The sequence below is a fragment of the Heterodontus francisci genome, chromosome 1 (genome assembly GCF_036365525.1).
Source record: "Heterodontus francisci isolate sHetFra1 chromosome 1, sHetFra1.hap1, whole genome shotgun sequence".
In the NCBI taxonomy this organism is placed as follows: Eukaryota; Metazoa; Chordata; class Chondrichthyes; order Heterodontiformes; family Heterodontidae; genus Heterodontus; species Heterodontus francisci.
Window position 1 is genome coordinate 60,900,491 of NC_090371.1, and position 13,682 is coordinate 60,914,172.

At 43.1% G+C, this 13,682-nt stretch overlaps 1 protein-coding gene across 2 annotated transcripts in view; it reads right to left on the minus strand.

Annotated features, from left to right (window-relative positions):
• Positions 1 to 292: 292 nt before the first annotated feature.
• Positions 293 to 13,682, minus strand: part of ccbe1 (collagen and calcium binding EGF domains 1) — a 427,427-nt gene continuing 414,037 nt past the window's right edge. For both annotated transcript variants that reach the window (XM_068048170.1, XM_068048099.1), the window contains exons 10-11: positions 11,644 to 11,679; positions 293 to 2,536 (exon numbers count right to left, since the gene is read on the minus strand). In XM_068048170.1, coding sequence (XP_067904271.1) covers positions 2,324 to 2,536; positions 11,644 to 11,679 — 249 coding nt within the window. In that variant the 3' untranslated portion in view covers positions 293 to 2,323. The remainder of the gene's footprint in view (positions 2,537 to 11,643; positions 11,680 to 13,682) is intronic.

Here is a 13,682-nt window from a genome sequence, read left to right on the forward strand (position 1 = left end):
AGCAGAAACTGGGTGGCTTGGCAGTTAAAATCCCTCAGGTTAGTTACCCGCTCTAGAACCGCTGAGAGCTGACCTGCTGGGAGTTTCACCACAGATGGCAAAGACACACATCCAAAGCCAACGTTGTGTGCTTTGGGACTTTGGCATTAACAGAATAGAGGCAAAGAATAGCCTCAAGTACTTTTATTTTAATTAATTCTTGGGATGTGGGCATCACAGGAAAGGCTGGCATTTATTACCCACCCCTAGCTTTCCTAATCTGAATGGCATGCTATGACATTTCAAAGGGCAGTTAAGAGTCAGCTGCGTAGGTGTACGATTGGAGTCACATATAGACCAGACCAAGAAAGAATGATGGATTTCCATCCATACCATTTGGGTTTTTAACAACAATCTAACAACTTCATGATCACTGTTACTGATACCAGATTTTAATTTCCAGATTTTAAAAAATGAATTCAAAATCCCGAACTGCTATGGTGGGATTTGAACTCACATCTTCTGGACTAATCACCAACAGATTAAAATAGACAGTGAGGAGATTGGTGAAATGCTTTTGGTCATGTTGAGGGAGTTAATAAATACAGGAGATTCAGATACATCGGAATCAGACAAAAATAGTTCCCATATGCAACAATCATACCTGGCAACTATACATGCATTAAACTGACCACAATCAACAACAATAATCATCATAAATGGAATGGCAAAATATCTTCTTGAAAAAAAGCCTATTAAGTCACAGGCAATAAAGATTCAGAATGGCTAGATCTTGCCAAAGGAATTTTGTGGACGATTTTGAGGAGAAGCTATCCCATATTAGAAAAGGAAAGCCATACGGCATAATACATCTAGACTTCCAAAAAACCTTGGGTTATGTGCCATATGAAAAGCCTCATTACAAACCAAATTTATTGGATATTAAAGGGTAAGTTGTAGATGTAGACCAAAAATGACTAAATGGGAGGAAGCAGAGGGTAATTGTAAGACAGGTTTGATCAAGATGGCAGGAGATATTTAGTGTGGTGCCCAATTTATATACCAGTACTTCTCTTGTTCCTGATTTGCATACATGGTCTAGATTTGCAGTCTTAATGCAAAGTAGTTAACTTTGCAAATGACATTAAACTGAAGATTCAGAGAAGGCAGCTAAGATTTTACAAAGAGAACCTAAAAGGGTATGCACCTGGGCTGATCAATAGAAAATAAAGCTCAATATGAGTAAGTAAAACGTTCTGCATATTGGGATTAAAAGTATGTGTCTGATAGTTGGCTGACTCACCACTTTGCCAGATTTAAAAATGTAACGTAACAAAGATGCAGGATATTGGCTATTTGTCACATCAGTTGAGTTCAGAAGTCGTGCTGAAATTGTTCAGTGCTCTGGATAGGCTGCAGCTGGGATGCTGCATATAGTTCTGATCTTTGTGATGCAAGACAAGTTGCTAGACCTTATAAATAATATTAAAGAGAGAAATAAAGCTGATTCCCAGTGATAGATGCATGCATTATGAGGAATAACTAGATAAAATTTAGCTATTCTACAACTAGATAAGTTTTACCTTTTCAGCCTTGAAAATTATGTCTCAGAGAGGGACTTATAGAAATATACTTAACATGATAGAGAATAAAAGCAGAATATTTGCACTATACTGAGGCAGTAGAATACATATTAGGATAATAGGACAAGAAGACATAGGGTTCAAGGTTGTGAAGAGCAAGTTTAAAAGACATCAGGAACCCAATTGGTGGTTAACAGCTGAAATTGGTTGCCAGAAATGGCAACTGAGGCCAGGAAACTGAACTCATTTAAGAAACACCTGGGTATTAGATTGGAAGATTGGATTGATTTTCTAGGATGAAATTAAATAGAAGGACATCTTTCATCTCAACCTATCTTGTAATTTCTGATCTTGTGAAAAATCTAGTATTAACAAGGATTAAAAATAAAACAATTCCTAAATGCAGAGGGTCTGAACAAAGCAGAAAATGTTATGAATGGTTTGTTCTAGAATCAAGATGCTACAATTGTTCATGTTAAGGAGGAATGTGTGCAATTCATCTTCCATAGATCTGATCTGGTAAATGCAACTCCCTGTGCAAAAGATCATTTGCTCATAATGCACCATTTTGAACTAGTATATTGTGGTATTAACACTATAGAACTTATATCAATTATTACATTTGATAAAAGTATTTCTTCGATACTGGTAATGAAATAAAATTCTACAACAGCAGTGCAAAATTTATTACAACCTCACTGGTTCAATCTCTTCAACCAAGTCCCAATAGAAAAGATTCGCAGTGCAGTTTTGAAAGTATTTCACTTCCATGTTGACGTTCGCTGTGGGAGTTCCTGTGGTGGACCTCTATGTCTGTAGTCTTCACCTGATCCCCAGTCAGGAATTTCATGGCTCTGGGGCTCTTCCCCAGTGGCACGATTTTCACGGCTAAAAGCCTTCAGTTGGAGCTCTGCAATGTCATTTCTAATGTCTGCCAACATCAGAAGCAAAAAGTCGAAGGAGCCTGGTGGACCCTGCAATCAACAAATTCAAAATTAGTTCTGCATTTCAATTGAATTGCTGTTTGAATTTCAGCGAGTCTGCAGTTTTGCAAACTCTTGTAGAATAGTTGGTACAACTATTTGATTTTACTATTTCTAAGAACACAAGAAAGGATGAGGAATGAGAAAAACCTGTAACACTTTTGAGTTTCTTTTACTTTTTGTTGCTTAAGACTTGGCTTAAGACACCTGGCTTCTGAGTTTCAGCCTACTGTTATGAAGTGAAGGAACATCACCTCGGGCAACTAGGGATTTTCAATAAGTACTGGCCTTGCTAGTAATACCCATACCCTGGCAATGAATTAAAAATGAAGAATTGCAAGTGAAGGCTGGAGACACAAATGTCACTGTGCTACAAATGCTGGCCTCCCAGCGACACCCACATCCAATGAAAGAATAAAACAATCATATAGATTGAGAGTAAGTTATTAAAGCACTTTAACCCAACAAGGGAGAAGTGGCTGCAAATGGTGGACATACTTAATTCAGTGCATTCCTGGAAGGTGTGGCTGGTTCCTCTTGCATTGCCCAATCGGTAGTGTGGGGGTTCACTAAACATTTTGCACATTGAGTGCCCTTGAGCTGAACAGTGGCATTTGCACTGCAAGCCCTGGTCATTTCCTTCCATCTATCTGCTGAACTTTTCTTGAGGCCCTATATGAGAGATATATCTAATGGTCGTGGCTCAAACTAATTCTTCAAATGGAGCAGATTCCAGTAACTTTGGCAGATTTGGTGCTTTTGCCTTTGTGAGCAGGAACCCCACCTCCCCACAATGCCAATGGTAATTTAACTGTCAAGGAAAGACCAAGCTAGTACATTTACTGATCTTCCTTTGTGTTAGCATTGTGATGAATGTAGTCAATTGCCAGAACAAACACATCCGCTCTAATATAAAAGGAGATTTGAAAGTGTACTCCTACGACCAGATCATAACTTGGCCCTCATAACTACAAATGGAAAGTAAGAAGCCTTTTGGTGGCACTGAAAGTAATGCAACGTCATATCCTTGTACATCTGAATAAATTAAATATTCTAAATATATAGGCATGGGTAAATTCAGTGCTCTCATGCTTTAGGTAACAACCACGTTTAAAAAGGGTTTGGCCAGAATCGGGCTGTTGCACATTTCTTGAACCTCTGTGCAATTATGGATTGTACACAAAGACTGACCACTCCAAGTGGGATCAGTTATGCAATATTGTGGGTCCTTTATTGAATACTGAGAGAGCAGCTAAACATGGAAGTGTTGACTGTACAGGTATATCTTCAAGACTGCTTAACACTCAGAATCACACAGTGTGTTACATCATGGGCTGAATTTTATCAGCACAGCCCCCGTGATATTACAGGCAGCGGCTGATTTAAATGGGCGGAGCGAACACCCCCAATGATATAGAGGGGGCAGCCGCTGCATCCTTAGCAACATCATCGGGCATCACCTCGCAGGCGCTGGCACCATTTTTAAAGGTCTTCGAACCCTACAGTAGAATTTAAATTTTAAAGGGACTTTTGTTGCCCTCGTAACAACTGTATATTTAATTCCTTGCCCTCGCCACCCTCAAAATGCTTACCTTGTGTACCTGATCTTCCCCTCCCAAACTTTTACCTTCAACCCCTTCCCACCATCCCCTCACCAATCATATTAGTTTGACCCCGTTCCCCCTCTCCTGCACTGAAATACCTACCTGCTCCTCCCTCCCCACCAGTATTCCACATCGGATCTCCAAACAGAGATCTGAAGGCGTGGGAGTGCCAACCACTGGCGTCAATATCGGAGGGGGATGGATGGTGGGAGTAGGCAGGACATTTTTTCAGTCATTAACAGTTACTTAAATGTTCAAATTTGCCTTCTGTTGCCTAGCGGCAGCGGGGCGGGGTGGGGGGGGGCCGCCACGAGGCCTCACAGCTGCTGGCAATGTTGGGCCGGGCCATCCTGGTGTCAAGGCCCGTGGCAGACCTCTCCGGGAGGCATTTTCCGGGTCCCCCCGCCACGACCCCCGACATCAGACCTGTAAAATCCAGCCCAACATCCCCCTTTTCCCAAAAGGAAAAGAAGAGAAACATATTTACAAATTTGAACATTACTTTTAGGTGAGTAGAAGTTAACGATATACATGTACATAACAGTATTATGATACACTACAGAGGACATGCAAGAATATCAATAGCAAAAACGAAAAGTATCAATTTCGAAAATGTAAAGGTGGTTTAATAATCTTGCCAGATTTCCAAACAGGGTACCAGTTCTCAAATATTGGAACAGATGTTTGTGAATTGGATGTCATGGAAGTGGATTATGTCAGCTCTGCTTGAGATACAGTCTTTGATCTTGTACGAGTTGCAATGAAGTCATCCATTGGCTGGGGATTATGAACAGCTCTGATTTGTCCTCAGTTATGATGCAATGTAGCGCCAGTAGGTGTAATTACTTCGTAAGAACGTGGTTTCTGGACTAACTTTGGAGACTGTTGCAGAACTCCATGTTCCAGTGATAGGATTTTGGATGGTATGGTGCTGACCAATATCTAATTTGGGAAGTTCACTCTGAGCGTGATTGTCGTGCGTTTCTTTCATTTTGTTGCATTATTCTAGAAGAACATCTTTAACTTCAGGATATACAGATCGATGAAAACCAAAAAGGTATGTATGAACCTGATGCCCAAACATGAGTTCAGCTGAAAACAGGAGGGTCGAGCTCAGCAGAGTAGTACAGAGATGGAACATGGCAATATGCAGACCCTGACCCGTCTGCCGGCACTTGAGAACCAATGACTTGACAGTGTGAATCATACATTCTGCAAGGCCATTGGAACATGGGTAGTGGGGTGATGATTTTGTGTGCTAAACACCCCATTTCAGGCACATGTCATGGAATGGTCAGCCAGTGTACTGAGGGCCAATATCGGAGATCACCTCCTTGCACGCTCCAAACGGACTGAAAAGAGGACTGAAAGTGCTCACAACTGTGGAGCTTGATGTGTCATGTAGGTGACGGATAATTGGATATTTATAGAAATAATCTGCGACAACGAGGTAGCCGGCGTTGTGAATATGAAACACATCCATGGCAATCCTAGCTGATGGGCCCATGGGAACCTTATGGGGGATGAGGGGCTGTCTGCACTGACTTGGCTGGTAAGTCTGTCATGCCTGGCAGGCTTGGACAGTGGATACAATGTCATCATGAATGCCTGGCCAGTAGACAGTGCCCCTGGCCAATCGCGTGGTGCGAGCAACGCCCATACACGACTGGTGAAGCTGCTAGAGGATATTCGCACGTAGTTTCGCAGGGATCAGGATTTATCTGCCCTTGAATATGATGCCATCCGCAATTCCCAGCTCATCCCTGAAGGCCCAGAATGACCTAACGGACTCGGAAATGTCCTGTATTGCGTCCGGCCAGCCTAGTACTAAGGTATTCCAGAGCTCCTGGAAGGTGAGGTCTGCCACCATCTCTGTTTGCACTGTGCTGGAGGTGGTCATTAGTTTGCCTGGCTTGTATTTAACTTCACAGTCCTTGCCTTATATCTTTACCAGTAGTCACTGGTGGAGTTGCGCTCATCAGTGCCAAATCATCTCTAAGGTCTTGTGGTCGGTTTCCACCACTAAGCATCTGCCAAAAAGGAATGTATAGAAGCGCGTGAAAATAAAAAGGAGAGCTACAGTCTCCCTCTCAATGTTTGAACAGTTGTCTTGGGCTCGAGGCAAGGCTTTGGATGCCAAAGCGACCAGTCACCACTTTTGAAGCAAGGAAGCATCCAAGCCCTTGATGAGGTGTCCATTTCTTAGTGGCGCTGCCTTCTGCACAGACCCTGGAATAAAGGGGGAGAGGAAATTGAAGAGACCTAAGCATCGCTGAAGGTCCTCTTTGTCCTGTGGGACAGGCATCATGCAGACGTTGTCCAATTTTCCAGGATCTGGTCAAATGCCCTGTTTGAAGTATATGGAGCCAAAAAAGTTAATTTGGCGGCCATGAACTTGACACTTACAGCTGTTGAAAACAAGGACCTCCTTTCACGCTGTACGCATCAGGGCATGCAGTTGTGATTTTTTTTATTCATTCATAGGATGTGGGCATCACTGGCTAGGCCAACATTTATTGCCCATCCCTTATTGCCCTTGAGAAGGTGGTGGTGAGCAGCCTTCTTGAACCACTGCAGTCCTTTTGCTGTTAGGAAGGGAGTTCCAGGATTTTGACCCAACGACAGTGAAGGAACGGCAATATAGTTCCAAATCAGGATAGTGTGTTGCTTGGAGGGAAGCTTGCAGGTGGTGGTATTCCCATGCATCTTCTGCCCTTGTCCTTCCAGGTGGTAGAGGTTGCTAGTTTGGAAGGTGCTGTTGAAGGACTGTTGGTGATTTGTTGCAATGCATCTTGTAGATGGTACACACTGCCGCCTCTGTGCATCAATGGTGAAGGGAGTGAATGTTGAAGGTGGTGGATTGGGTGGACGATTGTGCTGTGCTCTGGTCCTGCCCACCGTGGCGATATCATCAAAGTACATGCAGCCAGGCACCTGAATTGTGATGTGGTCCATTGCTGTTGGAATACATCCTGGTTAATGGACAATGGATAAACCAAAAGGGAGGCACAGATAGCAGTACATGCTGAAAGGGGTGAAGAAGGTGGTGATCTCCTGTGAGCATTTTGCTAACTGCACAGACCAGTAGCCATTCTTGGTGTCAAATTTGGAGAAAAAGTGATCACCTGTAAACTGGGGGTTCAGCTCCTCGAGGGTTGGAATTTTGTGTTGGCATCTTTTCAGGGCACAATTCAGTCTGCGGGGGGTCCATGCACACGTGTAAGGAGCCGTCCTTTTACACCACACAGGTGAGAGAGCTGCACCAGTCAGTGTGGCCTTGGACAGCTGATGTGGCACCCGTCTCCATTTTGTCCAGTTTGGTCTGGAGCTTAGCCTGTATATGGATGTTACACTTCTGGTGTGGGTCGATTGTAGGTGTAGCGTCCTCCCAGAGGTGCAGTCTACAATCCCCCTTGAAGTTGCCTATTTTGTCAAAGCTGTTGGTGTACATTGTTGTGAGATCCGCAACAGAGCCCATTGATGTATCTTCCAGAATCGGCTCATTTCATGGCTAGTCACCAGGTCAGAACCTGCATATCCGTAGTCTAGCAATAGCAGGTCCATTCATTTGAACAACGTAGTAAAGTTTGGGGTTTCCAATTGGAATCATTGTAACAGCACTTAATCGTAATGGATCCAAGATATGGGATTGGGGACCCATTGTAAGAAGTTAGCTGAGCATTGGTTGAAGTTATCTTGGCATACATACATTTTAAAATGCATAGGGATAGAATGTTTGCACTGGCACCCATGTCCACTTCTGCCCAGAACAAATGTGTGCCCTCTTTTCCTGGACAGGAAATACGAATGGGTGCAAAAGCTTCTAGCGGAGTAATCAAATCAATGTGCTTGGTAACATTGACAACATGGAATGTTTGTTCTGCTCACTCACTTGTGTTTGTATTCTGATCTTTAGGATCAGTAGTGTTAGTGTCACCTGAAACTTTGTGGTTGAATTGGTTGTATTGTGATGGAGAGTTGTGAAGTTTGTCAGAGTACGATGATGTCCTGGGGTTCGACTGTTTGTGTTCAGAACTCTTGCCCGTAGTGTCTATCTTAGCTTTGTGACATTGTCTTCTCCAATGACCTCGAATACTGCATGCTTTGCATTTGGAGTTAAGTGCTGGACAGGCTTTCGGTGAATATAAAGGCCTGCATTTGTCCTTGATGTCTTGGATTTGGAATCCCTATTCAATGCACCTATGGTATTTGCTACACATAGAGACTGAAGACTTTGTTGACCCACAATGATGGACTCAAATTTGCGGTCATCCTTCAATAACGCGTCAACTGTATATTCTTTGGGTTTGTCAAAAAGATCTTTTTGGTAGAGTTCCATTGCTGTGGATGCAATTCAATGATGTAATCTGCCAATTTGGTGTCAGTAAAATCACTTTCTTGGCCTTTGGCATGACAACGATTGACAAACTGGTCTATGGATTTGCTAGCACATTGTCTGAAAGACATGAATTCGAGTCAGTGTACTTGAAAATTGAGCTTGAGGTATAATTGGTCTTCGAAAGTGGACCAAGTCTTTGCAGGGTCCTTCTGTTCTTCATCATCATAACCAGAGGTGTTGAGACAATGTAGTCGTTCATTGCCAATGGCTATGCAAATCTTTGCACCTGCTTCTGTGGATCATCAATGGCTAGGTTTTCAAAACAGAGCTTGACTCTGCTTGAAATGAAGACATTCTGAAAGCAGGTCGGGCGCTTTCTAATTACTAGTAGGAAAAAGTATTGCCATGATTGCAATAACTCTGTGTCATTGTGCATGCAGAAGAAAAAATAAGCTTTGAAGGCAAATACGAGAGCGACTTGCAGTACCACTTCTGAACAGACTTGGAAGGTACAGTGCTGTCTTCTTCAATGAAAAAAATAGTTGCAGTTTCCTGGTGAACTGGTTTGGAAGTTGTGGTGCTGATACTTGCTGTGAATACTGTTGTAGTACCACAAATGAACAGGCTTGAAGGTTGTGGCGCTGATGCCGAAATCACACACTTTTGGATTAGCCCCACCCATACAGCATGGATTCAGTCTGAAGAAAAATCGAAGGTCAAAACTGTAATGAAGATTTTCCCTCGGAAAATAGCAATAGCGATTGCTCCTCCTGAAACTACAATGAAGAAATTCTTCTCCATTCTATGTCTTGACTGTTGCCCATTTCGCTGTTCACTGATGGATTGAACTGTAACGAAAATATGCTGATTCAGTACTCAACCAGGTACCCCACTGCCATGATGATGCTGAACCGTCCGATGCACCTCACAAATGTAATTGGGTCTGTTATCTCTGTACAGCGTTCACTCGCTCAGACTTCCTCAAGTTACTTCTGATGAGAAACTGACCTCAGAATCCCATGTTAATTGAGTCAACAGGAGTCTTCAGCCACCTGACTTCACAGCCTGAAGTTAAAAGCAGCTTACCAGTTGCCGCTGACTGCACTGCTTCAAAGGTAAGAAAGCTTGAAGGGTTTGGGGTGTTGGAGATCCAGATCGTTGCTGTTGCGTCTGATCTTCAGAATCAAATTTTAGTCTTCAAAAATCTCACCGCTGCCAACATATTGTATGCTCCTTGAACCGCTGTGCTACTTTGGATTGTGCACAAGGGCTGACCACTCCAGATGGGATCAGTAAAGCAATACTGTAGGTTCTTTATTGATTACTAAGAGAGCAGCTACACATGGATGTGTTGACTGTACAGGTATATCCTCAAGGCTGCTTAGCACTCAGAATCACGTGTTACATCATAGCTCTTACATGACTAATATGATCTTGTAGCCACATCTCTTGAAGGTGTACACACACAACAGGGGCTACATGGTTGTAGTCCTATCTTCTCTGAGCACACCTTCCCCTCTGGGTATGTGGAAACATTAAAATATTTACTCCAGTTGGCTTTCTGCAACTTAGTAGTAAATTATACTATTAATCAGGGGGAAAAAAATCAACAGGCACTTGGAGAGGTTTGAATTAATTAAGGATAGCCAGCACAGATATGTAAAAGGCAGATCATGGTTGATGAATCTAATTGAAGTTTTTGATGAAGTAACAAAGAAGGTTGATGAAGGGAATGTGGTATTTTCTATTTGTATTTTAAGAAATTGTATGATAAAGTACCACATAAAATATTGGTTAACAAAATTGAGGCTCGTGGAATAGGAGGGTCAATGTCCAATTGGATAATAAAAACTGGCTTAAGGACAGAAAGCAGTGAGTCTTGGTAAATGGTTGCTTTTCAGTCTGGAGGATGGTAAACAGTGGTATTCCCCAAGGGTCAGTGCAGGGAGCACTGCTTTTTTGCTATATAAAAGTGACTTGGATCTTGGAATACAGAGCAGAATTTCAAAATTTGCTGATGATACCAAATTTGGATGAATGGCAAACAGTGAGGATGATACAAACCACCTGCAATAGGACATAGATAGGCTAGCAGAGTGGGCAGACAAGTGGCAGATGGAATTTAATACAGACAAATGTGAGGTGATGTATTTCCGCAGAAAGGATAGGGTGAGGCAATACAGTCTTAATGGCACAGTTCTAAAGAGTGTGCAGCAACAGAGGGACCTGGGAATGGATATGCATTGATCTTTGAAGATGGCAGGACATACTGAGAGAGTGGTTAGCAAAGCATATGGGATCTTGGGCTTCCGAAACACAGAATAAAGTACAAACGCAGGGAAGTTATGCTGAACCTTTATAAAGCTCTGGTTGGGCCCCATCTAGAGTAATGTGTCCAGTTCTGGTCACCACACATTAGGAAGAATGTGAGGGTCCTTGAGAGGGTGCAGGAACCAAAATGATTCCAGGGATGGGGGAATCTTAGTTACAAGGTTAAGTTGAAAAAGCTAGGGTTGTTCTCCCTGGAGCAAAGGGAATTGAGGGGAGATTTGATAGAGGTGTTCAAGATTATGACAGGCTTAGATAAGTTAGACAAGGAAAAGCTGTTCCCATTAACTGATGGTGCAAGGACTAGGGGACACAGGAACATAGGAGCAGGAGTAGGCTATTCAGCCGATCGAGCAGGCTGCACCACACTTTCCCAGATTAGGAACAGATGGAAGGTTTTGCGCAATAGATGCAGGGGGAATGTAAGGAAGAACGTCTTTACGCAGTGAGTGGTAGGGACCTGGAACTCGCTGCTCACTAGGGTGGTAGAAGCAGAGACAATCAATGATTTCAAAAGGAAATTGGATAAGTACTGAAGGAGATAAATTTGCAGAGCTACAGAGATCGAACTGAGGAGTGTGACTGACTGGATTGCTCAGTGGAGAGCCAGCATGGACTCGATGAGCCAACTGGCCTCCTTCTATGCCATAAATGACTCTATGATTCCAGACTTCTAAAGGAGGTCCTCCCCTTTTATATGGATATACATTACTAAAATATTATGTAATGTTATGAGAAACATTTTAGTTATGCCTGTAATGTTCTTTTATTGTATACATTTTTTTAAAGTTGTACAGAAGCATGCAAATTAAACATGTTTTACTTACAGGGGATCCCCTTGGTCCTGGAGCACCTCTCTCACCCTGTAATGGGATGGGACAATAGTTATTACTGTCTCCGGTTTTTCAAAATGTATAAAATTTGTGACATTATTAAATGGAAAGGACAGGTTGCAGAACAACAGAATGGAGAGTTATTCAATTCTTTTTCCCATCCTCTCCTGAAGGCTGGATCAGGTTGGAGTATAGTTCTGGAAGTGCCAGCAGCTCTCCACTCGCTCGCCAAAGTGGCTATGCCTTGTGCATGAGCTTAGACAGTTGGGGGGTGGGGAGGGGGAAGAAGATCGCCAGGGCACTGGTGTGGATGTGGGAGGAGGTTGGTCAGCTAATCGCGGGTCAATTGTGAAACTTAACCCCAACTCGTCGCGAACGCATCTACTTCTGATTTAATCACGGCGGGTCTGGGCCAAGGTGAGTAACATGTTCTGGAGAGGCGGGTCCGAATTATACTATTAAACTGAGGTACTGTTCCTCAGATTTTGGGAATCATTTGAATTTAACAGCTGCAGGCTGGGTTTCCCAGTGCTTAGGCAACCCAGCAGTTAAGGGGAGGTAGGAGCTGCCAGATCCAGCAGCTTTTGCAGCACTGCTTGTGGAGGAGGAGGAGAGGAGTGCTTCACCCAGCCCCACAAGTAAATCTTCTGCAGCGATCACTCCCTTGCCATATATGTCTAACCCTCCCAGCTGCAGCCTTCTCTTGCTGGTTTTCCTACCCAGCAGCCAGCCAGTATCTCAATTTGGTCAGCTGACTGGAAGGAAACAGATGTAAGAACATTTTAATGAGTTCCTGCTGTTGCATTGGGCAGGACCTCCATGTTCTCAACACTTCCAAGTTTCCTAGTCACAAACATGTGCCCCTGTTTCCTCACCTCTTCCCTATAAATATCAGGTCCTGCGTGTAAACTGTCTATTTGACTATGCTGTCCCATGGTGGTTGTCCCACCAAGGACAGGTCCTCTGCTCCTTTTCTCCACCCAGGAGAGATCAGCATGACTAGGGAAGTGGGTGTAGGAGGTGGTTTCCCGACCAGGACTACGTGCTGAGAGACGCGCTAAAGCTTGGGGCAGCCGCTGCAAAGGCTCAATGGGGAAAGGCCACTGTGTAAGTTCCTCCCGCCATAGTATACCGAGGGACTGGAAATAGTGCAAAACCCCTCAGGCTGTATGCACCAGAATATGGTTTTGTTGTGTAATGCAAATGTACATGGCATGTAAAATGGAATGGCAAGAGCTGTGAGGAAGCTCACATTCTGTATCAAAGGATATTAATTTCTTTTGCACGTTCTGGAATGTCAAATTGGAACTGTTTTGTAACGTATTTTTTTTAGATTTTTATGAATAAAGTATATTTTGGGGGGGAAAAAAAGTATGAGGTGGTTTCCCATTGCCTTCCTCAGACCAGAATGGGAATTGAACCCGCACTGTTAACGCTGTTCTGAACCTCATGTTAGCCAACTAAGCTACTCAGTCCCCACCTATTTGACTATAAGGGGCATTAAAACCACTTCTTGATTCTGTCCTCACCTGATGTCTATTGCACGTACTTTGCAGCAATGACCAGCGAAAAGTAACAAGGAATGGGAACCCAATTTGATTTCTTATTTTCAGTTCAGAAATAGGGTCCAGATTGATAAGAAAACGATCTCTTCCCTCCATTGATGCTGGCAGACAGCTGCGTGTTTCCACCATTTTCTGTTTTTGTTTTAAATTTCCAGCATCTGCAGTATTTTGCTTTTTACTGATTTGTATTCCCCTCCTTAGGTCAGACTGCCTGCTCAGCCTGAGATGTATAGGCCAAAGATTAAAGTTAGGATTCTCCCGGTCTGTACCATCGTTTGCCACATCATGTGTTATAATTATTCATCAAGCCATTCAAGACAAAGAGACTGTTAAGAACAGTTTTACCCTGTATTTTCATGATTCCATCCATTCCTCTGCCCATGACTATTGCACAAATTCACTAGTAGGTGTATGAGAGAGGACAATTTGAGCCATTCCCCGGTCTTAAAATAGCAAGTTCCCTTTCAA